Source organism: Macaca mulatta, chromosome 11 (assembly GCF_049350105.2).
Source record: "Macaca mulatta isolate MMU2019108-1 chromosome 11, T2T-MMU8v2.0, whole genome shotgun sequence".
NCBI classification, from domain to species: Eukaryota; Metazoa; Chordata; class Mammalia; order Primates; family Cercopithecidae; genus Macaca; species Macaca mulatta.
The window spans coordinates 60,526,937-60,554,064 of NC_133416.1; the positions used below are offsets into that span (position 1 = coordinate 60,526,937).

General features: G+C 46.7%; 1 protein-coding gene across 6 annotated transcripts in view; it reads left to right on the top strand.

Annotated features, from left to right (window-relative positions):
• The first annotated feature begins 208 nt into the window (after window positions 1–208).
• Window positions 209–27,128, top strand: part of SP1 (Sp1 transcription factor) — a 32,210-nt gene continuing 5,290 nt past the window's right edge. Inside the window, exons 1-3 of one of the 6 annotated variants that reach the window (XM_015151801.3) lie at window positions 209–396; window positions 1,737–1,894; window positions 2,334–3,702. In XM_015151801.3, coding sequence (XP_015007287.1) covers window positions 390–396; window positions 1,737–1,894; window positions 2,334–3,702 — 1,534 coding nt within the window. In that variant the 5' untranslated portion in view covers window positions 209–389. Of the gene's footprint in view, window positions 397–900; window positions 1,180–1,736; window positions 1,895–2,189; window positions 3,703–27,128 lie in introns of those variants that run through there. The other 5 variants (NM_001266924.1, XM_077952559.1, XM_077952561.1 and 2 more) reach the window with 5 other exon arrangements.

Sequence of the window (27,128 nt, forward strand, 5' to 3'; positions counted from 1 at the left end):
GGTTTCCTTCCAAGCCAATAATCCCCAGCTCCCGCCCATCTTCACTTCCTGCATCTTTCATTGGCTTTTAACACTGAGAGGGCTGTCTTTTTGGGCGGACACCAGGCACGCAACTTAGTCTTACACGCCTTAGAGAGCAAGCGAGTCTTGCCATTGGAAAACCTCACCGTCTTTCTTCTGCAAGTCCCACCTTTCCCCCTCCCTCATTGGGCGGGGCAGCAGAGAAGGGGCGGGGCATAGGTTGGGCTGGTGGCGCGCTGCTCCCTCCTCCTCACCCCCCCCTCCCTGTCCGGTCCGGGTTCGCTTGCCTCGTCAGCGTCCGCGTTTTTCCCGGCCCCCCCCAACCCCCCCGGACAGGACCCCCTTGAGCTTGTCCCTCAGCTGCCACCATGAGCGGTAAGGATGAGTCCACTCCAAGCTTAGGGGTGGGAGGCGAGTGAGGGGGCGCGCGCGAGGGCCGACCGGGCGATCCCCGCCGTGAGGGGGGGCGGGCGGGAGGCGGCGGCGGCGGCCTAGGTCCCGCCCGGGGCGGAGGGAAGGGAGGGAGACGGGGCAGTGGCTGGGCCTCCGAGGAGGAGGGGGATGGGCCGCCCGCCCCGGGGGAGGGGGCAGCGTGGCCTCGCCCGCCCCCTGCCCGCCCCGGCCACGGGGGACGGGCCTTACCCCCCACTACTCGGCCGCCCGCCTGAGGCTCCTCCCGCCGGGGGCTGGAGCCGCGGGGGCGGCCCGAGCAGTGAAGGCCCCGCCCGGGCCAACCGCTTGTCTGGTCCGTCCTCTGGTCGCCGCCTGCTCCGGCGCCCTCCTCCCCCCACTTTCCGTAGATTTCCCTTCCCCCCGCCCCACCGTCCCGCCCTTTCCACGCCCCTCACCCCGAAACCGCCCTTTCCCTCAGGGCCCGCCCTCCGCCCCGAAACCTCCTGACTACTAACCAGTACACCCCTTTAGTTCCTTAGTAGTATTCACAAATGTTTTCCTACTAAAACTTTTTATTTCTTTTTCCCTTCTCCTCTTGTTACTTTTAATACTTGGGTTTTTGTTTATCTCTCTCTTTTTTTTTTGAGAGGGAGTTTCGCTCTTGTCGCCCAGGCTGGAGTGCAATGGTGCGATCTCGGCTCACTGCTACCTCCCGGATTCAAGCGATTCTCCTGCCTCAGCCTCCGGGAGTAGCTGGGATTACAGGCATGCGCCACCACACACGGCTAATTTTGTATTTTTAGTGGGGACGGGGTTTCTCCTTGTTGGTCAGGCTGGTCTCAAACTCCTGACCCCAGGTGATCCTCCTGCCTCAGCGTCTCAAAGTACTGGGATTACAGGCATGACCACCGCGCCTGGCCTCTCCATCTCTTTTAACCTTAATTTTAGCAATCTTTCCATCCACCCACATATTGTTTTTTGCCTTACTTGTCCTTTTTTCCCTTAGGATACTTTTTCTTATTTTGAAACTCTTTCAGCATGACTACCATCCTTCACATTTCCTATCCCCAAAGCACTTTTTGAATGTTTTCTTAGTTAATTTTGTGTAAGGGAGAATTGAGGCCCACTTTTGGCACCATTGAGCCTAGTTCATGTCCTGCATGCCCTGCAGCTCCCCTCTGCCCTCCAATCCATTTTCTTTATACTGGCGCCTTTCGCCTTCCTGTTAGTCATTGCTATTTCATCATAGCCTCCTTTTATCCTTCCTACCTCATCTCTTTTCTTCCCTCAAGTTTAAGTTGTTTGTTTTTTAATTGTTTTAGACCAAGATCACTCCATGGATGAAATGACAGCTGTGGTGAAGATTGAAAAAGGAGTTGGTGGCAATAATGGGGGCAGTGGTAATGGTGGTGGTGCCTTTTCACAGGCTCGAAGTAGCAGCACAGGCAGTAGCAGCAGCAGTGGAGGAGGAGGAGGGCAGGTAAGTGATAATAATAGAGTGGGGAAGATGTTGAGAGGATGTAAATATTCTTAGATAATTGCCTTACTCTTCATAGAAAGCTTTTTAGGGAGCTTATCAAAACCATTTTATAGATAAGAAGTAAGAGTATGGAGATCCCCAAAGACAGGAGTTTCAGCAATACAGATAGGTCAGCTTTTTGTTTCTGTTTTTTGCTCCTTGTCTGCACTACGTTGCTGTTTATTTGTTGTATACTGCCCCCTAGGCTGGCAGCTGGGTGTCACTAACTCCTTTCCTCTCCCTTATTTTTGGCCAGGAGTCCCAGCCATCCCCTTTGGCTCTGCTGGCAGCAACTTGCAGCAGAATTGAGTCACCCAATGAGAACAGCAACAACTCCCAGGGCCCGAGTCAGTCAGGGGGAACAGGTGAGCTTGACCTCACAGCCACACAACTTTCACAGGGTGCCAATGGCTGGCAGATCATCTCTTCCTCCTCTGGGGCTACCCCTACCTCAAAGGAACAGAGTGGCAGCAGTACCAATGGCAGCAATGGCAGTGAGTCTTCCAAGAATCGCACAGTCTCTGGTGGGCAGTATGTTGTGGCTGCCACTCCCAACTTACAGAACCAGCAAGTTCTGACAGGACTACCTGGAGTGATGCCTAATATTCAGTATCAAGTAATCCCACAGTTCCAGACCGTTGATGGGCAACAGCTGCAGTTTGCTGCCACTGGGGCCCAAGTGCAGCAGGATGGTTCTGGTCAAATACAGATCATACCAGGTGCAAACCAACAGATTATCACAAATCGAGGAAGTGGAGGCAACATCATTGCTGCTATGCCAAATCTACTCCAGCAGGCTGTCCCCCTCCAAGGCCTGGCTAATAATGTACTCTCAGGACAGACTCAGTATGTGACCAATGTACCAGTGGCCCTGAATGGGAACATCACCTTGCTACCTGTCAACAGCGTTTCTGCAGCTACCTTGACTCCCAGCTCTCAGGCAGTCACCATCAGCAGCTCTGGGTCCCAGGAGAGCGGCTCACAGCCTGTCACCTCAGGGACTACCATCAGTTCTGCCAGCTTGGTGTCATCACAAGCCAGTTCCAGCTCCTTTTTTACCAATGCCAATAGCTACTCAACTACTACTACCACCAGCAACATGGGAATTATGAACTTTACTACCAGTGGATCATCAGGGACCAACTCTCAAGGCCAGACACCCCAGAGGGTCAGTGGGCTACAGGGGTCTGATGCTCTGAACATCCAGCAAAACCAGACATCTGGAGGCTCACTGCAAGCAGGTCAGCAAAAAGAAGGAGAGCAAAACCAGCAGACACAGCAGCAACAAATTCTTATCCAGCCTCAGCTAGTTCAAGGGGGACAGGCCCTCCAGGCCCTCCAAGCAGCACCATTGTCAGGGCAGACCTTTACAACTCAAGCTATCTCCCAAGAAACCCTCCAGAACCTCCAGCTTCAGGCTGTTCCAAACTCTGGTCCCATCATCATCCGGACACCAACAGTGGGGCCCAACGGACAGGTCAGTTGGCAGACTCTACAGCTGCAGAACCTCCAAGTTCAGAACCCACAAGCCCAGACAATCACCTTAGCCCCAATGCAGGGTGTTTCTTTGGGACAGACCAGCAGCAGCAGCACCACTCTTACACCCATTGCCTCAGCTGCTTCCATTCCTGCTGGCACAGTCACTGTGAATGCTGCTCAACTCTCCTCCATGCCAGGCCTCCAGACCATTAACCTCAGTGCATTGGGTACTTCAGGAATCCAGGTGCACCCAATTCAAGGCCTGCCGTTGGCTATAGCAAATGCTCCAGGTAAGCTTTCCGATCTTTTGCATTTATTGGGAACCAACCCTAGCATCTTAGCTGAAACTTGAGTCTAAATAAGGGAATAGAGCTTTTTGAGATAACACTTTCTTGAGGGCTAGTCATATAGGCAAATAAATTTGAGAAATAGAGATTCTGCTTAAGTAATTTGGAACTGAAGTAAAGGAAACTTCTCCAGTTAGTTTGATGAGAAAGGAGCACTTCTGGGCAATATTTTGGAGTCTGTGTACTACTCAGTGTTTTTGGTGCTGCAGAATAAGGGTTGACAAACTTTTTCTGTAAAGGGCCAGATAGTAAATATTTTAGGCTTTGTGGGCCTCATGTGGTCACGTTTTCTTTTCTGTTTTCTTTTTTTTTTTTTTTGAGATAGAGGCTTGCTCTGTTACCCAGGCTGGAGTGCAGTGATGCAGTCTCGGCTCACTGCAACCTCTGCCTCTCGGGTTCAAGCGATTCTCCTGCCTCAGCTTCTTGAGTAGCTGGGATTGCAGACAAACGCCACCATGCCCAGCTAATTTTTGTATTTGTAGTAGAGACGAGGTTTTGCTGTGTTGGCTAGGCTGGTCTCAAACTCCTGACCTCAGGTGATCCACCTGCCTCAGCCTCCCAAAGTGCTGGGATTACAGGTACGAGCCCCTGCGCCTAGCCACATTTTCTTTTTTGTATGTTTTTTTCCGCACCCTTTTAAAAATGTAAAACCATTTTTAGCTCTAAGGCCTTCTTTGGCCTGTAGGCCAACTCCTCCATAGGATAAAAATTGATTATGGGCCGGGCACGATGGCTCACTCCTGTAATTCAGGCACTTTGGGAAGACGAGGCAGGTGGATGGGTAGAGTTCAGGAGTTCAAGACCAGACTGGGCAACATGGCGAAACCCTGTCCAACAAAAAATACAAAAATTGGCCAGGCATGGTGGTACATGCCTATGGTCCCAGCTACTCGGGAGGCTAAGGCATGAGAATCGCTTGAATCCGGGAGGCAGAGGTTGCAGTGAGCCAAAATTGCACCACTGCACTCCAGCCTGGGCTACAGAGTGAGACTCTGAAAAAAAAAAACCAAAATGTAGTCGGGCGGCTGAGCACGGTGGCTCATGCCTGTAATCCCAGCACTTTGAGAGGCCGAGATGGGTCGATCACCTGAGGTCAGGAGTTCATGACCAGCATGGCCAACATGGCAAAACCCCTTCTCTACTAAAAATACAAACAATTAGCCGGGCATGGTGATGCGCACCTGTAGTCCCAGCCACTCAGGAAGCTGAGGCCAAGAATTACTTGAACCTGGGAGGCAGAGGCTACAGTGAGCTGAAATCACATCATTGCACTCCAGCCTGGTTGACAGAGCAAGACCCTGTCTCAGAAAATAAAAATAAAAAATTTGATTATGAGCTGGGTGCGGTGGCTCATACCTATAGTCCCAGCACTTTGGGAGGCCGAGGTGGACGGATCATGAAGTCAGGAGTTCAAGACCAGCCTGACCAATATGGTGAACCCCGTCTCTACTAAAAATACAAAAATTAGCCAGACGTGGTGGCACAAACCTGTAGTCCCAGCTACTTGGGAGGCTGAGGCAGGAGAATCTCTCCAACCTGGGAGGCAGAGGTTGCAGTAAGCCAAGATCGTGCCACTGCACTCCAGCCTGAGCGACAGAGCAAGACTCCATCTCCAAAAAAAAAAAAAAAAATTGATTATGAATTTTGCCCGTTTGTAGAACACAGATTATCATCAGATATTTCTTGTGAACTGTAACTCCTAATTGAAGGGAAAATGATCTAATGGGTTGCTTTTCAACAAAATAAGTTCCCTGGTTAGTATTAACCAGAATATCCCACACTGAGCATGCTGGTTAATCAGGGTTGAATTTTTTTTAACTCCTAGTTATCTTAAAAACAAAATCCCATAGCTTCCCTTCACACTAACATATGAGTGTCCTAGGTGATTCTGGTATTTCCTAGGTAGCAGTCTAACTTCCTAGTCTGCTTTGAAAGTACTGTGTATGGTTAGGAAGGGAGGAGAGAGAAAGGGAGTGGGGTAAGTTGGGGTCTGGAATGGAGTGGGGGATGTGGGATTGAGAAGAGTTAGGAATGAGGAGAGCATTGAAGGGAAAAATAATCTGGGAAGAATATTGAATCGGTTGACCATGGTGTTCAGGGTCTTTCATTTTGAACTAAATGTTTCACTATTAATTTGAAATTAAAACAGTAAGCAGGTGTAAGTCTATGTAGACCGTGTCTTTTTTTTTTTTTTCGTTTTTGAGACTGAGTCTTGCTCTGTTGCCCAGGCTGTAGTGGAGTGGTGCAATCTCTGCTCACTGCAACCTCCGCGTCGTGGGTTCCAGTGATTCTGCTGCCTCAGCCTCCCAAGTAGCTGGGATTACAGGCGCGAGCCACCATGCCTGCCTAATTTTTGTATGTTTAGTAGAGACGGGGTTTCACTGTGTTGGCCAGTCTGGTCTTGAACTCCTGACCTCAAGTGATCTGCCCGCCTCGGCCTCCCAAAGTGCTGGGATTATAGGTGTGAGCCACCACGACCTGCCTGACTGTAACATTTTAAATTCCGTTGTATGGAGCTGATCTTTAATAAAGCACAGTAAAAGGATATACACACATTTTTATATTCTGGCACAGTTATACAAATATGGAAAATAGTTCAATGTCACCAAATAATATCACGCAACTTCTAGTTCTTTCTTTTTTTTTTTTTTTCGTTTTCTTTTTTGGGATTGAGTCTTGCCTGTCTCCCAGGCTGGAGTGCAGTGGTATGATCTTGGCTCACTGCAACCTCTGCCTCCCGGGTTCAAGCAATTCTCCTGCCTCAGCCTCCCGAGTAGCTGGGGTTACAGGCGCACGCCACCATGCCTACTAATTTTTTGTATTTTTTTTAGTAGAGGTGGGGTTTCATCATGTTGGCCAGGCTGGTCCCGAACTCCTGACTTCGTGATCCACCTGCCTTGGCTTCCCAAAGTGCTGGGATTACAGGCGTGAGCCACCGCACCTGGCCACTTCTAGTTCTTTTGGCATATATATGTGGGTTTATAAATTGTTTACTTTTGTTACCAAGTTCTCATTCCATTTAGACTGATTCTTACATAAGTGAGGGTAACAAATAGGCGACCATATTTCCTGCCTCTTGCAGTTTTGGTAAATCTGGGGGGAAAGTCTGCTTGAGTTCCCTGATTTTCTTACATTTCTGTGGTGAGTTTAGAAATACTACGTGTTGGCCGGGCGCGGTGGCTCAAGCCTGTAATCCCAGCACTTTGGGAGGCCGAGACGGGCGGATCACGAGGTCAAAAGATCGAGACCATCCTGGCTAACACGGTGAAACCCCGTCTCTACTAAAAAATACAAAAACTAGCCAGGCGAGGTGGCGGGCACCTGTAGTCCCAGCTACTCGGGAGACTGAGGGAGGAGAATTGCGTAAACCCGGGAGGTGGAGCTTGCAGTGAGCTGAGATCCGGCCACTGCACTCCAGCCTGGGCGACAGAGCGAGACTCCGTCTCAAAAAATAAAAAAATAAAAAAATAAAAAAAAAAAAGAAATACTACGTGTTGAGCTTTAACAAGACAGTAATTTTCTTAGTTAATTGAAATCTTAGAATTGAAAGTTAGAGCTGGAAGGGACTGAATTTATCCAGTACAACTGCCTTATTTTCTAGACGAGGAAATTGAGGTACAGAGAATCACTTAATGAGATAACAGACAGAGCTGGGGCTAGTTCTACTAGTCTAGGGTGTAACCTGTTTTAACTAGGGACTTGAAAAATTCTTTAGATTGTTAAAAATGTGTTCGAAAAGATGTTTTTGCTTTACGATTTAATGCTCTAGAACTGACAGGTGTTTTATAAACTAAACATTTATGGGAGTAGAAATGGGAAAAGTTTTATAAAAACTGAGCTCTACAGCATAGAAAATTAGACACTTCTGGGCAACCTACACCATCATGTTTGTTTTCTTTTTTTTTTTTTTTTTTTTTTTTTGAGACGGAGTCTGGCTTTGTTGCCCAGGCTGGAGTGCAGTGGTGCAATCTCGGCTCACTGCAAGCTCCGCCTCCTGGGTTCACGCCATTCTCCTGCCTCAGCCTCCAAGTAGCTGGGACTACAGGTGCGCACCACCATGCCCGGCTAATTTTTTGTATTTTTAGTAGACACGGGATTTCACTGTGTTCGCCAGGATGGTCTCGATCTCCTGACCTCATGATCTGCCCACCTCGGCCTCCCAAAGTGCTGGGATTACAGGCGTGAGCCACTGCGCCGGGCCTCATGTTTGTTTTCTATTTGCTCTTAGATTGAAGTACCCAGTTTTGCTTTTCTTCAAAGCAAAATGGATTATTCCTGTTAATAATTTGGATCCTTGCAATTCTTAAAGGCTTATAACTTAGGCTTTAGAGAAAAGATGTGATGCGTTCTCATAGATAAATCATGCTCTGGGGAAGTCTACCATTTAATATGTCATAGGCTAGTGCTACCTAGTTACTGATGGTCTTTGAGCTGAAGAAAATGCATGTGTTTCTGTAAGGTAACAGGAGCTTGACATTCACTAATGAGATAATGAGGCATTGACAGGCTGTTTTGTGAGAGCTGAGATTGTTCGCTTCATTAATAGGGGTTTTTGAAGATCCAAATTTCCTCCTTTCTGGCTAATAATAATTGTGTAGTATTTCCCCTTTAGTTTATACGACTTTATCCTTCATGAAAGATAAAAAAATTACTTCCCAGAAGCTCACTGCTTTTTCAGCTTTTGCCTTCCTGCTATAAAGTATCTTGTTTTGGCCAGGCATGGTGGCTCATGCCTGTAATCCCAGCATTTTGGAAGGCCAAGGCGGGCAAATCTTTTGAGCCCAGGAGTTCAGGACCAGCCTGGGCAACATAGGGATTCCCCCATCTCTACAAAAGATACGAAAATTACCTGAGCATGGTAGCACACACCTATAGTCCCAGCTACTTGGGAGGCTGAGGTAGGAGGATCGCCTGAGCCTGGGACATTGTGGACACAGTGAGCCATGATCACGCCACAGCACTCCAGCTTGGGCGGTAGGGTGAGTCCCTGGCAAAAAAAAAAAAAAAAAAAAAAGTGTCTCATTTTACCCCCTTCTCTGATAGTTATTTTACTGTAAAATTTAACCTTTTTGCAATATGTTCAACTTCTTAATGGTATGATGTAGAAAGAACATTGGATGTGAAATGTTATATGATATGTGTATATATCACTGTACAAAATGAGATATATTACATGACTGTGGGAGATTGCAGCTTCCATGGTGTTTACTTAGTCTGTTTATATTTATTATTATTTTTTTAATGATTTTTTTCTTTTTTTTTTGGAGACGGAGTTTTGTTCTTATTGCCCAGGGTGGAGTCCCATGGCGTGGTCTCAGCTCACTGCAACCTCTGCCTCCTGGGTTCAAGCGATTCTCCTGCCTCAGCCTCCCGAGTAACGCTCACCACCACACCTGGCTAATTTTTGTATTTTTAGTAGAGTTGTACCATGTTGGCCAGGCTGGTCTTGAACTCCTGACCTCAGGTGATCTGCCTGCCTCGGCCTCCCAAAGTGCTGGGATTATAGGCGTGAGCCTCTGTGCCCAGCTGCTGATTTTTGTATTTTTAGTAGAGACTGGGTTTCCCCATGTTGGCCAGGATGGTCTTGATCTCCTGGCCTCCCAAAATGCTGGGATTACAGGTATGAGCTTTTTTTTTTTTTTTTTTTTTTTTTTTGAGACGGAGTCTTGCTCTGTCGCCCAGGCTGGAGTGCAGTGGCCGGATCTCAGCTCACTGCAAGCTCCGCCTCCCGGGTTCACGCCATTCTCCTGCCTCAGCCTCCCAAGTAGCTGGGACTACAGGCGCCCACCACCTCGCCCGGCTATTTTTTTGTATTTTTTTAGTAGAGACGGGGTTTCACCGTGTTAGCCAGGATGGTCTCGATCTCCTGACCTCATGATCCACCCGTCTCGGCCTCCCAAAGTGCTGGGATTACAGGCTTGAGCCACCGCGCCCGGCCGAGCTTTTTTTTTTTCTTGACACCCCTCTTTCTTTATCAGCAGCTTTTCCTTTCATTTTGTAGTCATATTCTCCCAGAGCTTTGTTTTATTTTATTTTATTTATTTATTTATTTTAAGATGGAGTCTTGCTTTGTCACCCAGGTTGGAGTGCAGTGGTGCGGTCTTGGCTCACTGCAGCCTCCATCTCCTGGGTTCATGCAGTTCTCCTGCCTCAGCCTCCCGAGTAGCTGGGATTACAGACATGCGCCACCACGCCTGGCTAATTTTTGTATTTTTAGTAGAGACAGGGTTTCACCACATTGGTTAGGCTGGTCTTGAACTCCTGACCTCAAGTGATCCACCCACCTCAACCTCCCAAAGTGCTGAGATTACAGGCGTGAGCCACCATGCCCGGCCTATTTTATTTTATTTTTTATTTAAAGCCTCAGATGTTTTTCTTAGCCACTGCTGAATCCTGAAACTCTTGCCACAGGTTGAGGGGGAGTTGACTTTTAAAGATTAAGTTTGGATGACTACTTGTGAGTTCTGTCTAATAAAGTGTGCAGGACTGGGCTTTGGCAGGAGAATAGAACATATTTCCTTGATGGGTATAATTCACTCACGAACCAAATTTCAGGTACTAAAAATAACGATTTCACATCTGCTGGGTTTTATTGGGGTCAGGAAAATGTCTTCTGTTAGAAGTTAAGTTGAATGTGATACCAGGGTTGGTTTGCCAAGGGTGTTACTAAACTTGGGGTCAGATTGCTGAGATCTCATTTGTTAAAAAGTTGTGTTTTAGACCAGTAAATTTGGACATTAATGAAAAGTAGGTTTAGATGATTTAAATGTCTTACCAGTTATCATTTTTGTGCAAAAGGTCATATGAGATAATTTTCTATTTTAAGATATTTTATCAAATATAATATTGAATGTTTCTGTATTTTTGTCTTTACCTAGTATTATACTTGTTTCTCTTTTTAATTTAAAAATTTTATTTTCTTTCTTTCTTTCTTTTTTTTTTTTTTTTTTTTTCTTTGAGACGGAGTCTCGCTCTGTCGCCCAGGCTGGAGTGCAGTGGCGCGATCTTGGCTCACTGCAACCTCCGCCTTCCGGGCTCACGCCATTCTCCTGCCTCCGCCTCCCGAGCAGCTGGGACTACAGGCGCCCTCCACCACGCCCGACTAATTTTTTGTATTTTTAGTAGAGACGGGGTTTCACCGTGTTCGCCAGGATGGTCTCGATTTCCTGACCTTGTGATCTGCCCGCCTCGGCCTCCCAATGTGCTGGGATTACAGGCGTGAGCCACCGCGCACGGCCAAAAATTTTATTTTCTACAGATATCAGCACAGAAAGATATACTTGGTTCTTAGGGTGTTTGGTGCTTTTTTTTTTTTTTTTTTTTTTTTTTTGAGACGGAGTCTCGCTCTGTAGCCCAGGCTGGAGTGCAGTGGCCGGATCTCAGCTCACTGCAAGCTCCGCCTCCCGGGTTCACGCCATTCTCCGGCCTCAGCCTCCCCAGTAGCTGGGACTACAGGCGCCCGCCACCTCGCCCGGCTAGTTTTTTGTATTTCTTAGTAGAGACGGGGTTTACCGTGTTAGCCAGGATGGTCTCGATCTCCTGACCTCGTGATCCACCCGTCTCGGCCTCCCAAAGTGCTGGGATTACAGGCTTGAGCCACCGCGCCCGGCCCGTTTGGTGCTTTTTAAATGGTTATTTCAGTTTAAGTAGGAAAGATCTCATTTAAAATCTAAGTGCTTTGAGGGGGCCGGGCGAGGTGGCTCAGGCTTATAATCCCAGCAGTTTTGGAGTCCAAGGCAGGCGAATTGTCTGAGCTCAGGAGTTCGTGACCAGCTTGGGCAACACGGTGAAACCCCGTCTCTACTAAAATACAAAAAATTAGCCGGGCATGTCAGTATGCGCCTGTAGTCCCAGCTAGTCGGGAGGCTGAGGCAGGAGAATTTCTTGAACCTGGGAGGCGGAGGTTGCCGTGAGCTGAGATCGCACCACTGCACTCCAGCCTGGGCAATAAAGCTAAATTCCGTCTCAAAAAAAAAAAAAAAAAAAAAAAAAAAAATCTAAGTGCTTTGATTGATTTGAAAATCAGTGGAATATGAGAAGACAGTCTTCAGACCTTTTCCATGGCTCCTATTTATTCATTCCAGTGGCTTTCTCTTTATGAATGACGTCATTGTTAAATCACGTTGCCTTGTGTAATGGGGCCATTTTAGTTCTTAATTAAATAACAAGAGTGCCTTCTGTTTCAGAAAAGTTTAGTATCTGTTGTATCTCCCTTTCCCTTTGTTTCATTTTGTAAAGTAAACGTGCAGCTAATAATTTAGTTCTGCTCATTACTTGCTTTGAAAATGTTTTAAAATGTAAGATGAACATCTGTAGAAAAACTTTATTATGTAATGCTTTTTAAATTACTTATTGGGTGTCTGTCAACATTAGTGGATAATAGTTGAGTTTTTTTGTTTTACTATTTAATTGAAAAACAAGCACATTATTTTTCATATTTCCTACAGAAAGTGTTACAATAGTATTGTCATTTTCTTTTTTTTTTTTTTTTTGAGACGGAGTCTGGCTCTGTGGCCCAGGCTGGAGTGCAGTGGTGCGATCTCAGCTCACTGCAAGCTCCAGCTCCCGGGTTCACGCCATTCTCCTGCCTCAGCCTCCTGAGTAGCTGGGACTACAGGCGCCTGCCACCACGCCCGGCTAATTTTTTGTATTTTTAGTAGAGATGGGGTTTCACCTTGTTAGCCAGGATGGTCTCGATCTCCTGACCTCATGATCCGCCCGTCTCGGCCTCCCAAAGTGCTGGGATTACAGGCTTGAGCCACCGCGCCCGGCCAGTATTGTCATTTTCTTTAACATTTAGCAATATACAGGGCCTGGTATGCTAAAGGATTACTTTAAAATGTATTTGCCCACACCATGATATGACTGTATTGTCAATACTGTGCTAGACTTTAAGTAAGAATTATTTCCCTTAGAAGACTGAGAAACTTTTTAAAAGTAATTTCTTTCTTTTTTTTTTCTTTGAGATGGAGTCTCGCTCTGTTGCCAGGCTGTAGTGTAGTCTCCACCTCCTGGGTTTAAGTGATTCTCCCTCAGCCTCCTGAGTAGCTGGGACTACAGGCGCAGGCGCCACCAGGCCCAGCTAATTTTTGTATTTTTAGCAGAACAGGGTTTCACCATGTTGGCCAGGATGGTCTCAATCTCTTAACCTCATGATCCACCAGCCTCAGACTCCCAAAGTGCTGGAATTACAGACGTGAACCACTGTGCCTGGCCTTTTTAAAAGTAATTTCAACTTTTATTTTGTTTGTTACATGATCCTGAGGTTTGGGATACAGATGATCTTGTTCCCCGGATCCGGTCGTGAGCATAGCACCCAACAGTTAGTTTTTCCAACCTTACCCTCAACCCTCCCCTATCTAGTAGTCCCCAGTGTCTGTTGTTGCCATCTTTATGTCCATGAATACTCAGTGTTTAGCTCCCACTTACAAGTGAGAACATGCGGTATTTTGTTTTCTGTTCCTCCATTTATTCACTTACGATAATGGCTTCCAGCTGCATCCAGACATGGATGCAAAATATATGATTTCATTCTTTTTTATGGCTATCCTGAAAAACGTTTCTGTAGAAACTTTCTAAGTGTATCTTTGAGTTGGTTGCAAATCTATGCTGTAATTTGGATTTGTCCTTTTGTTCTAGTGTTTTTGGGACTCTGGCTTGTGAAAATTGGGCAGTATGACTTGTTTGACAAGTTTGGATGTGCATATCTAATTTTCTATGAATTCTCCTTCTCACCTATATACAAAATAAATAATAATTTAACCACTTGGAAGAAGGAGTTTTTTGTTTGTTTTTTTGAGATGGAGCCATGCTCTTGTCACAGAGGCTGGAGTGCAGTGGCACGATCTCAGCTCACTGCAACCTCTGCCTCCCGAGTTCAAGCAATTCTCCTGCCTCACCGTCCTAAGTAGCTGGGATTACAGGTGCCCACAACCACGCCTGGCTAATTTTTTTGTATTTTTAGTAGAGATGGGGTTTCACCACGCTGGCCAGGCTGGTCTCGAACTCCTGACCTAAGGTGATCCGCCCACCTCAGCCTCTCAAAGTGCTGGGATTTACAGGCGTGAGCCACCATGCCTGGGCTAGAAGGAGGTTTTTTTGTTTGTTTTTGAGACAAAGCCTCTCTGTCGCCCAGGCTAGAATGCAGTGGCACCATCTCAGCTCACTGCAACCTCTGCCTCCTGGGTTCAAGTGATTCTCCTGCCTCAGCCTCCTGAGTAGTCAGGATTACAATTGCCTGCCATCATGCCCGGCTAATTTTTGTATTTTTAGTAGAGACGGGGTTTCACCATGTTGATCAGGCAGGTCTTGAACTCCTGACCTCGTGATCCGCCCGTCTCAACCTCCCAAAGTGCTGGGATTACAGGCGTGAGCCACCGCGCCTGGCTTAGAAGGAGTTTTAAAATATAAAATACCTAGATCAAGACAAAGATTTAGACAGGTAGTGGCTCAAGTCTGTAATCCCAACACTTTCAGAGGTCGAGGTATAAAGACTGGTTTAGCCCAGAAGTTCAAAACCAACCTTGGCAACGTAGTGAAACCCCCATCTCTATTTAAATTTTCTTTTTTCTTTTCTTTCTTATTTTTTCTCTTTTTTGAGATGGAGTCTTGCTTTTTGTTGTTGTTGTTGTTGAGACGGAGTCTCGCTCTGTTGCCCAGGCTGGAGTGCAGTGGCCGGATCTCAGCTCACTGCAAGCTCTGCCTCCCGGGTTTACGCCATTCTCCTGTCTCAGCCTCCCGAGTAGCTGGGATTATAGGCGTGTGCCAGCACGCCTGGATAATTTTATATTTTTAGTAGGACGGAGTGTCTCCTGTTTTTCAGGCTGGTCTCGAACTCCTGACCTCAGGTGATCTATTAGCCTTAGCCTCCCAAAGTGGTGGGATTAAAGGAGTGAGCCACCGCACCCGGACTGCATTTCCTTTTTTTTTTTTCAATTTTGAGACAGAGTTTTCCTCTTGTTGCCCAGACTGGAGTACAGTGGTGCGATCTTGGTTCACTGCAACATCCACCTTCCAGGTTCAAGCGATTAGCTTGCCTCAGCTTCCCAAATAGCTGGGATTACAGGTGTGGGCTACCACGCCCAGCTAATTTTTGTATTTTTAGTAGAGACGGGGTTTCATCATGTTGGCCAGGCTAGTCTCAAACTCCTGACCTCAAGTGATCCTCCCGCCTTGGTCTCTCAGTGCTGGGATTTACAGGTGTGAGCCACCGCGCCCAGCCTTTAATTAGCCTTTGAAAGCAAGAAGGTCGAGCCAGGCATGAGCCACTGCGCCTGGCAGGAGATAAGGTCTTTCTATGTGGCTTAGAGTAGTCTTGAACTCCTGGGCTCAAGCAATCCTCCAACTCAGCCTCCCCAGTAACTGGGATTATGGGCACAAGTTTCTTTGGTTTGGTGTCCCTTTGAAAGAATATCTGTATTTTCTGGCCAGGCGCAGTGGTTCATGCCTGTAATCCCAGCGCTTTGGGAGGCTGAGGTGGGTAAATCACTTGAGACCAGGAGTTCGAGACCAGCCTGGCCAACATGATGAAACCGCGTCTCAACTGAAAATACAAAAGTAGATGGACTTGGTGGTGCGCACCTTTAATCCCAGCTACTCCCAAGGCTGAGACAGGAGAATCGCTTGAACCTGCGAGGTGGAATTTGCAGTGAGTTGAGACAACACCACTGTACTCCAGCCTAGGCGATAGACCAAAACTCCATCTCAGAAAACAAAAGAATATTTGTATCTTCTGTCTTGTCATATTAAAAAACATAAAAGAGTATCTGGTGTTATCACATTTTAAGGCTTCTTATCTAGCTTTCTTAAGTGCTCTTTAAGAAATTCAGTTATATTATGGTTCAGTTAATTTACATAGGCATTTGCTGAACACCAGTATACTTAGTAATATAATTACTCCCAGCAGGCTCAAGAATGAGAAAAGTGTAAAAGTAAAAATGAGTTCCAATTTTTGGTACTTCATTCTTAGACAGATTTAGCAAAATTTATTGAACATTTATTATGTGCCAATGCCCTAGCTTCTTGGAGCCTTTGAAACAGGTAAGGCTGCTGCTAGGCTGGGTGCAGTGGCTCACGCCTGTAATCCCAGCACTCTGGGAGGCCGAGGCGGGCAGATCACAAGGTCAGGAGATCAAGACCATCCTAGCTAACACGGTGAAACCCCATCTCTACTAAAACTACAAAAAAAAAAAAAAAAAAAAAAAGCCAGGTGTAGCTGGGCGCGGTGGCTCACATCTATAATCCCTGCACTTTGGGAGACCGAGGCCGGCGGATCACAAGGTCAGGAGTTCGAGACCAGCCTGGCTAACATAGTGAAACCCTGTCTCTACTAAAAATACAAATATTAGCTGGGTGTGCTGGCTCACGGCTGTAGTCCCAGCTACTCCGGAGGCTGAGGCGGGAGAATCACCTGAACCTGGGAAGTGGAGGTTGCAGTGAGCCCAGATCGCGCCACTGCACTCCAGCCTGGGCAACACAGTAAGACTCTGTCTCAAAAAAAAAAAAAGCTGGGCGTGGTGACTCACACCTGTAATCCAGTACTTTGGGAGGCCGAGGCAGGTGGACCACAAGATCAGGAGATCGAGACCATCTGGCTAACATGGTGAAACCCCGTCTCTACTAAAAATACAAAAAATTAGCCGAGTGTGGTGGTGGGTGCCTGTAGTCCCAGCTACTCGGGAGGCTGAGGCAGGAGAATGACGTGAACCTGGGAGGCAGGGCTTGCAGTGAGCCAAGATTGCGCCACTGCACTCCAGCCTGGGTGACAGACTTTGTCTCAAAAAAAAAAAAAAAAAAAAGAGCCGTGTGCTGTGGCTCACGTCTGTAATCCCAGCACTTGGGGAGGCCGAGATGGGTGGATCACAGGTCAGGAGATCGAGACCATCCTGGCCAACATAGTGAAACCGAGGCCGGCGGATCACAAGGTCAGGAGTTCGAGACCAGCCTGGCTAACATAGTGAAACCCCATCTCTACTAAAAATACAAAAATTAGCCAGGCATGGTGGTGTGCGCCTGTAATCCCAGCTACTCAGGAGACTGAGGAAAGAGAAACGCTTGAACCTGGGAGATGGAACTGGCAGTGAGCCGAGATCACGCCACTGTACTCCAGCTTGGGTGACAGAGCGAGACTCTGTCTCAAAAAAACAAAAACAAAAACAGATAAGATTGCTGCCTTCTTTTTTTTTTTTTTGAGACGGAGTCTCACTTTGTCACCCAGGCTGGAGTGCAGTGGCCGGCTCTCAGCCTTCTGGGTTCACGCCATTCTCCTGCCTCAGCCTCCCGAGTAGCTGGGACTACAGGCGCCCGCTACCACGCCCGGCTAGTTTTTTTGTATTTTTTTTTTTTAGTAGAGACGGGGTTTCACCATGTTAGCCAGGATGGTCTCGATCTCGTGACCTCATGATCCGCCCGCCTCGGCCTCCCAAAGTGCTGGGATTACAGGCTTGAGCCACCGCGCCCGGCCAATTGCTGCCTTCTTAGTGTGCTCCTCTGCTCCAGTTGCTTTTATGCTATAGCTTTACTTAGTGCACTTCAGAGGAGACCAGTTTTCACTCACCTATTCCTGAGAGTTGCAGACAAATGTATGAAGTAATAGGGCCATAAATATTTTGATTTACATTATAGTCTTGTGGGTACTGTGTTAGATGTTATTAGATTATTTATTAAAATACATTTTTTTTTAAGAGTGTGTACATGGCTCACTGCAGCCTCAAACTCCTGGGCTCAAGTGATCCTCCAACTTTAGTCTCTCAAAGTGTTGGGATTACAGTTGTGAGCCACCACACCCGGCCTCTCCTGTTTTCTTGAGAGTTGTTCTGTTTTCTATAAATTAAAAAAAACATTTTTTTCCCCTACCTTTCTAGACCCCGTTTTGTTTTTTGTTTTGAGAGGGAGTCTTGCTCTGTCGCCCAAGTTAGAGTGCAGTGGTGCAATCTCGGCTCACTGCGACCTCCACTTCCTGAGTTCAAGCAATTCTCCTGCCTCAGCTTCCCAAGTAACTGAGAGTACAGGCGCCTGCCACCACGCCCAGCTAATTTTTGTATTTTAGTAGAGACGGGATTTCACTTTTTTGGCCAGGAAGATCTCAAACTCCTGACCTCAAGTGATCCACTCGCCTCAGCCTCCCAGAATGCTGAGATTACAAATGTGAGCCACTGTGCCTGGCCTTAGACTCTGGTTTTATTAAAAGCACTGTTTTACTTTTCTTACTGTCAGCTAATTCCTGTCACCCATCTCATCCTCCCCTCAAAAACCCCAACACTTCAAAAATGTTTATGAGGTAATTCAAGACATCTAAGCAATATATACGATAATATAGTAATCTTTTTTTTTTTTTTTCTTTTTTTGAGATGGAGTCCCGCTCTCTTACCCAGGCTGGAATGCAGTGGTGCAATCTTGGCTCACTGCAACCTCCACCTCCTGGGTTCAAGCGACTCTTCTTTTTTTTTTTTTGAGATGGAGTCTTGCTCTTCTCCCAGGCTGGAGTGCAGTGGCATGTGGCGGCGTGATCTCGGCTCACTGCAACCTCTGCCTCCTGAATAGCTGGGATTACAGGCGCCTGCCAACATGCGCAGGTAATTTTTATATTTTCAGTAGAGACAGGGTTTCACCATGTTGGCCCGGCTGGTCTCAAACCCCTGACCTCAGGTGATCGTCCGCCTCGGCCTCCCAAAGTGCTGGGATTACAGGCGTGAGCCACTGCACCTGACCATAGATGATCTTTTACCTGTATCCAAGTTCATGAAGCAATACGTTACAAATACTGGTAAAGCCCATAAAAGCACCCTTTGTTAACACTTTTTAACATTGCTACTGAACCTTTGGTTTTATCAATGATATGGTTGTGTGTGTGGATGAACTTCCTTACTTTAATCTTCTAGTTTAAAATGAAAGTAGAAAATTAAACTATCTTGGTCTGAACTGACTGTTAATTTAGTGGAATTTCTTGACTTCTGCTTTTAGAAGTAGGATGATTATAACTACTGAATTTATTGTGATGTAGATTTATAGATATACAAATACATATGAACAAATTAAGTTCATGTGTATTAACTATTCTTTGTACCTCTTGAACCACTTCAGATATGTCAGTGTTTTAGATCTTAACTGCCTATAGGGCAGGAACCACCTCTGTTTTTGTTTTTGTTTTTTGGTTTGAGACAGAGTCTTCCTCTATCTCCCAGGCTAGAGTGCAGTGGCATGATCTTGGCTCATTGCAATCTCTGCCTCCAGAGTTCAAGCGATTCTCCTGCCTCAGCCTCCTGAGTAGCTGGGATTACAGATGTGCACCACCACGCCCAGTTAATTTTTGTATTTTCAGTAGAGACAGGATTTCACCATGTTGGCCAGGCTTCTCTCAAACTTTTGACCTCAAGTGATTCACCCTCCTTGGCCTCCCAAAGTACTGGGATTAGACATGAGCCACCAAACCTGGCCTTTTTATTTTTTAAATTTTTATTTATTTATTTATTTATTTTGTTTGTTTGTTTGTTTGAGACGGAGTCTCGCTCTGTCGCCCAGGCTGGAGTGCAGTGGCCGGATCTCAGCTCACTGCAAGCTCCACCTCCTGGGTTTACGCCATTCTCCTGCCTCAGCCTCTCGAGTAGCTGGGACTACAGGCGCCCGCCACCTTGCCCGGCTAGTTTTTTTTTTTTTTTTTTTTTTTTTTTTTTTTTGAGACGGAGTCTCGCTCTGTCGCCCAGGCTGGAGTGCAGTGGCCAGATCTCAGCTCACTGCAAGCTCCGCCTCCCGGGTTCACGCCATTCTCCTGCCTCAGCCTCCCGAGTAGTTGGGACTACAGGCGCCCGCCACTGCGCCCGGCTAGTTTTCTGTATTTTTTAGTAGAGACGGGGTTTCACCGTGTTAGCCAGGATGGTCTCGATCTCCTGACGTCGCGATCCACCCATCTCGGCCTCCCAAAGTGCTGGGATTACAGGCTTGAGCCACCGCGCCCGGCCGTTTTTTTGTATTTTTAGTAGAGACAGGGTTTCACCGTGTTAGCCAGGATGGTCTCGATCTCCTGACCTCGTGATCCGCCCGTCTCGGCCTCCCAAAGTGCTGGGATTACAGGCTTGAGCCACCGCGCCTGGCCTATTTTTATTTTTTTTTTTTATTTTTATTTTTTTTTTTTTTGAGACGGAGTCTCACGCTGTTGCCTAGGCTGGAGTGCAGTGGCGCGATCTCGGCTCACTGCAAGCTCCGCCTCCTGGGTTCACGCCATTCTCCTGCCTCAGCCTCCTGAGTAGCTAGGACTACAGGCGCCCACCACCGCGCCCAGCTAATTTTTTTTTTTTTGTATTTTTAGTAGAGACGGGGTTTCACTGTGGTCTCGATCTCCTGACCTTGTGATCCGCCCGCCTCGGCCTCCCAAAGTGCTGGGATTACAGGCTTGAGCCACCGCGCCCGGCCTATTTTTATTTTTTAATAATACAAAATGTGTTTGCTGCCATAAACATTTGGGTACGGAATAAATACGACATGAAGGAGAACAGTGGTTGTGCACAAAGGACTGCTGATGTAAATTACAGTTTCAGTGTGGGTAATGGGAAAATTCAAAGCATTTACTTGATAAAGATCTGTAGAACTTAAATTTGCAAACTTTTTTTGAGGATGGGAAAAATAAGTAACAATTATCTATATAAAATTGATTAAAAATAGTCAAACAATGCAAAATTAATAAGAGAAAGTAAAATTTACTGAAATTTGTCCAAATGGATTCACTGTTGACAATTTGGTGAATATCCTTCCAGCCATCTTTTTGTACATTTCTGTACAATTATCTATGTGTAGTTTTGTCAGTAGGCACTTAATTATGATCATACTATCCACAGTGCTTTGTAACCTATTTTCACTGACCAGTGTGTTATGAACATCTTTTATATGTAAGTAAATGTAAAGTCTTCATCATTTAAAATGATTTTATGGTGATTCCGTAGGGTATTTGTAGTAGAATTACTAGAATTTATTTAACCTTATTGATGTACATTTGTTTCCAAAATTTCAGTGTTATAAGCAATACTGTGATGAACATCCTTATCCAATATTTGATTTTTCTTTTTTTTTTTTTGAGACAAAGTCTGGCTCTGTTGCCCGGGCTGGAGTGCAGTGGCACGATCTCGGCTCACTGCAACCTCCGCCTCCAGGGTTCACACCATTCTCCTGCCTCAGCCTCTCGAGTAGCTGGGACTACAGGCGACTGCCACCATGCTCAGCTAATTTTTTGTATTTTTAGTAGAAACGGGGTTTCACCATGTTTGCCAGAATGGTCTCGATCTCTTGACCTTGTGATCCGCCCGCCTCGGCCTCCCAAAGTGCTGCGATTACAGGCATGAGCCACCGTGCCTGGCCTGTTTTTTGTTTTTTTGAGCCTTAGCCTCCTGAGTAGCTGGGACTACAGGTGTGCACTACCACGCCCGGCTAATTTTTGTATTTTTATTAGAGATGGGATTTCGTCATGTTGGCCAGGATGGTTTCGATCTCCTGACCTCGTGATCCGCCTGCCTGGGCCTCCCAAAGTGCTGGGATTACAGGCGTGAGTCACCGGTCCTGGCTCATTTTTAGTATATTCACAGGATTGTGCAACCATCACCACAACCTACGAACATTTTCATCACCCAACAAAGAAACACCTCTTGCCCATTGGCAGCCATGCCCCATTCTCACGTTCACTTCCAGCCCCAAGTAACGTATGTACTTTTCACCTCTATAGAATTGACTATTCTAGATATTTCACATAAATAGAATCATAGAGTATGTGCTCTTTTATGACTGGCTTCTTTCTTTTTTTTTTTTTTTTGAGACGGAGTCTCGCTCTGTCGCCCAGACTGGAGTGCAGTGGCGCGATCTCGGCTCACTGCAAGCTCCGCCTCCCGGGTTCACGCCATTCTCCTGCCTCAGCCTCCGGAGTAGCTGGGACTACAGGCGCCCGCCACCACGCCCGGCTAATTTCTTTTTGTGTTTTTAGTAGAGACGGGGTTTCACCGTGTTAGCCAGGATGGTCTCGATCTCCTGACCTCGTGATCCGCCCGCCTCGGCCTCCCAAAGTGCTGGGATTACAGGCTTGAGCCACCGCGCCCGGCCTTGGCTTCTTTCACTTAGCATAATGTTTTCAAGGTTCATCCATGTTGTAGCATGTATTAGTACTCTATTTTTTTTATTGCTAAATATTTCATTTTGTGTATATATACCACATTTTGTTTATTCATTCATCAGTTGGTGGACATTTGGGTTATTTCTGTGTTTTAGCTATCATGCATAATGCTGCTATGAATATTTGTGTATAAGTTTTTATGTGAACATATGTTTTAATTTCTCTTGGTAATATACTTAGGAGTGGAGTTACTGGGTTAGATTCAGTTGTGATGAGTTCGAGTGTGTACCTTTGTTTTGTTTCTTTTGTTTTTTGGGTTTTTTTGAGACAGCCTTGCTCCATCACTCAGGCTGGAGTGGTATGCTCTAGGCTCATTGCAACCTCCACCTCCCAGGTTCAAGTAATTCCTGTCTCAGCCTCCGGAGTAGCTGGGATTATAGGTGTGCACCACCACACTGGGCTAATTTTTTTTTTTTTTTTTTGAGATGGAGTCTCCCTCTGTCGCCCAGGCTGGAGTGCAGTGACATGATCTCAGCTCATTGCAAGCTCTGCCTCCCGGGTTCTTGCCATTCTCCTGCCTCAGCCTCCCAAGTAGCTGGTACTACAGGTGCCTGCCACCACACCTGGCTAATTTTTTTTGTATCTTTAGTAGAGACGCGGTTTCACTGTGTTAGCCAGGATGGTCTCGATCTCCTGACCTCGTGATCCACTCGCCTCGGCCTCCCAAAGTGCTGGGATTACAGGCATGAGCCACTGCGCCCGGATGTTTTTCTTTTTTTTTCTTTTTTTTTTTTGTTGACACGGAGTCTCGCTCTGTCACCCAGGCTGGAGTGCAGTGGCGCGATCTCAGTTCACAAGCTTCACCTCCCAGGTTCACGCCATTCTCCTGCCTCAGCCTCCTGAGTAGCTGGTACTACAGGTGCCTGCCACCATGCCTGGCTAATTTTTGTATTTTTAGTAGAGACAGGGTTTCGCCATGTTGGCCAGGCTGGTCTTGAGCCCCTGACCGCAGGTGATCCGTCTGCCTCAGGCTCCCAAAGTGCTGGGGTTACAGGCATGAGCCACCTTGCCTGGGTGAGTCTATATCTTGATCTTAAACATATTGGTTGCTAGATTTTGTTACTATCCTTGGCAGTCTTACTATTTTACTTATGTCCTAGAAATACTAAGTTTTTCTGGCCTGGCGTGGTGGCACGCACCTGTAATCCCAGCACCTTGGGAGGCCGAGGTGGGCAGATCACCTGTGGTCAGGAGTTCGAGACCAGCCCGACCAACATGGCGAAACCCTGTCTCTACTAAAAGTATAAAAATTAGCCAGGCATGGTGGCAGGCGCCTGTAATCCCAGCTATTCAGGAGACTGAGGCAGGAGAATCACTTGAACCCAGGAGGTGGAGGTTGCATTGAGCCAAGATTGTGCCATTGCATTCCAGCCTAGGCGACAAGAGCAAGACTCCATCTCATAAAAATAAATAAATAAAAGCACTGAATGCTCTTATCTATTTCATGCACACAACAAATAATGATACTGGCAAGGCATATTGAGATGTCGAGAAAATTTTGCCCAGTCAAGAAAATTTTGATATGTTCATCATAATCATTACTTATTTTAAGAAAACATGATTTTGGGCCGTGCTCAGTGTTGATTAAATAAAATATTGTATATATCTTATTTCATGATTACTTACTATGGTTTTGCCACTCCTTAAGATATTTTCCTAATATTGTTAGCTACAATGTGCGATCTTGGGTCCCTGCAACCTCCATCTCCCGGGTTCAAGCGATTCTCCTGCCTCAGCCTCCCAAGTAGCTAGGATTACAGGCGCCCACCACCACACCCAGCTAATTTTTGTATTTTTAGCAAAGATGGCGTTTCATCATATTGGCCAGGCTGGTCTGGAACTCCTGCCTACCTCGGCCTTGCAAAGTGTTGGGATTATAGGTATGAGCCTGCTTCATTAGTTTTTCACAGTAATTTTATGAAGTTGATAATTCATCACAGTTTTACTGATGGAGAAACTGACAACCAGAAAAGTTTTTGCTCATTGTCAGAAACTTAATTAAATGGTTGTGAAAGGACTCTCATGTAATTTTCTCTTACTCCAAAAACCTGTTCTTAACCTTGTACTCCAGTACATCTTCCTAGTTTTAGCTCTGCCAATATCATGAAAATCTCAGACATTCTGATTAAAGTTATTTTAGTGCTATAGGCTGCACCTTAAAAGTGATTGAATGAGAAGGAGGCAGGGCAAGGTGGCTCATGCTGGTAATCCCAGCACTTTGGGAGGCCAAGGAGGGCAGATCACCTAAGGTCAGGAGTTTGAGACCAGCCTGGCCAAACTGGTGAAACCTCGTCTCTACTAATAAAGAGTGAAAAATTAACCGAGCATGGTGGTGCACGCCTGTAGCCTGTAGTCCCAGTTACTTAGAAAGCTGTGGCAGGAGAGTTGCTGGAACCCGGGAGGCAGAGGTTGCAGTGAGTCGAGATTGCGCCACTGCACTCCAGCCTGGGGGACAGAGAGAGACTCCGTCTCAAAAAAAAAAAAAAAAAAAAAAGAAACACACAGAAATTAGCCAGGCACGGTGGCAGTAGCCTCTACCTGTAATCACAGCTACCCGGGAGGCGGAGGTTGCAGTGAGCCAAGATTCTGCTACTGCACTCCCACCCCGTCTTAAGAAAGAAAAAAAGAGTGAGAAGGAAAGCACAAGGAGAGGTTTATTAGGCATAGTAACTCAAAATTATGTCGAAGAGCTGAAAAGATTAGAGATTACGTACAGAAGTAAAATCAAGAACCTGGATTTCTAGATGTTAAGTCTGTCCTACCTCATTTAGTTACTTTCTTTCCTTATAAAATAGATAAAACAAAGCAGGCAAAGTTAACACCTTGTGTTTATAGAAATCTTTTTTGGTTTTTTGTTTTTTTGAGATGGGCTCTTAGTCTGTCACCCAGGCTGGAATGCAGTTGTACAATCACGGCTCACTGCTGCCTCCACCCCTCAGGCTCAACTGATTATCCTGCTTCATCCTCCCAAGTAGTTGGGACTCCAGGAACACGCCACCATGCCCAGCTAATTTCTTTTTCTTTTTTTTTTTTTTTTTGTAGAGATGAGGTCTTACTATGTTGCCCAGACCAATCTCAAACTCCTGGGCTCAAGCAGTCCTCCTGCCTTGGCCTCCCAAGGTGCTGGAATTACAGGAGTGAGCCATCGTGCCTGCCCAGACACCTTAAATATATGGATAGACTTGCTAACTTATTTACAAGGTGCCATTATAGACTAATACTTATTTATAGTAAATGCTTTGAAAATTTGAAAAAGGCTAGGCAGCAGTGGCTAACGCCTGTAATCACAACAGAACATTTTGGGGGGCTGAGGTGGGAGGATCACTTGAGCCCAGGAGCTCGAGATCAGCCTGACAACATGGCAAGACCCAGTCTCCTTAAAAAAGGGAAGAAATGGGCCGGGCGCGGTGGCTCACGCCTGTAATCCCAGCACTTTGGGAGGCCGAGGCGGGTGGATCACGAGGTCAGGAGATCGAGACCATCCTGGCTGACACGGTGAAACCCCGTCTCTACTAAAAAATACAACAAAACTAGCTGGGCGAGGTGGCAGGCGCCAATAGTCCTGGCTACTCGCGAGGCTGAGGCAGGAGAATGGCGTAAACCCGGGAGACGGAGCTTGCAGTGAGCTGAGATCTGGCCACTGCACTCCAGCCTGGGTGACAGAGTGAGACTCCGTCTCAAAAAAAAAAAAAAAAAAAAAGGATGATTTGTTGAAATGACCTGAAGGAGCCTTTGTAACCCTTAAGCTATTGAGGTCTAAAATCTGCAAGCTAGGCCGGCCGCGGTGGCTCAAGCCTGTAATCCCAGCACTTTGGGAGGCCGAGGCAGGCGGATCACGAGGCCAGGAGATCGAGACCATCCTGGCTAACATGGTGAAAATGTCAGATGTGACCAAGTCATGATGAGAGTCTAAAACATTTTAGCATACAGTGTTTATTTCTTTTTTATTTTTATTTTTTTTTGAGACGGAGTCTCGCTCTGTCGCCCAGGCTGGAGTGCAGTGGCGCGATCTCGGCTCACTGCAAACTCCGCCTCCCAGGTTCACGCTATTCTCCTGCATCAGCCTCCCAAGTAGCTGGGACTACAGGCGCCCGCCACCACGCCCGGCTAATTTTTTGTATTTTTAGTAGGAACGGGGTTTCACTGTGTTAGCCAGGATGGTCTCAATCTCCTGACCTCGTGATCCGCCCGCCTCGGCCTCCCAAAGTGCTGGGATTACAGGCATGAGCCACTGCGCCAGGCCTGTTTATTTATTTATTTATTTATTTATTTATTTATTTATTTTGAGTTGGAATCTTGTTCTATTGACCAGGCTGGAGTACAGTGATGTGACCATAGCTCACTGCAGCCTTGAACACCTTGGCTCAAGCAATCCTCCTCCCACCTTAGCCTCCTGAGTAGCTGGGACCATAGGCGCATGCCACCATGCCCAGCTAATTATTATTATTTGGCGACGAAGTCTTGCTCTATCGACCAGGCTGGAGTGCAGTGGCAGTCTTGGCTCACTGCAACCTCTGCCTCCCGGGTTCAAGCAGTTCTCCTGTCTCAGCCTCCCGAGTAGCTAGGATTACAGGTGTGCTCCACCATACCCCGCTGATGTTTTGTTTTGTTTTGTTTTTGTATTTTTAGTAGAGATGGGGGTTTTACCATGTTGGCCAGGCTGGTATGGAACTCCTGACCTCAAGCGATCCAACCACCTTGGCCTCCCAAAGTGCTGGGATTACAGGCGTGAGCTACCGTGCCCAGTCTATTATTTATTTTGACAGAGTGTCTCTATGTTGTCCAGGCTGGTCTGGAATTCCTAATCTCAAACAATTCTCCTGCCTCAGCCTCCCAAAGTGCTGAGGTTACAGGCAGAACCACATGTAAGTGTGTAAGTGTGTAGACTTTGCTGGTTCAAAGTAGATGTACAGGCCGGGCGCGGTGGCTCAAGCCTGTAATCCCAGCACTTTGGGAGGCCGAGATGGGCGGATCACGAGGTCAGGAGATCGAGACCATCCTGGCTAACACGGTGAAACCCCGTCTCTACTAAAAGAAATAAAAAAAAAAAACTAGCCGGGCGAGGTGGCGGGCGCCTGTAGTCCCAGCTACTCGGGAGGCTGAGGCAGGAGAATGGCGTAAACCCGGGAGGCGGAGCTTGCAGCGAGCTGAGATCCGGCCACTGCACTCCAGCCTGGGTGACAGAGCGAGACTCCGTCTCAAAAAAAAAAAAAAACAACAA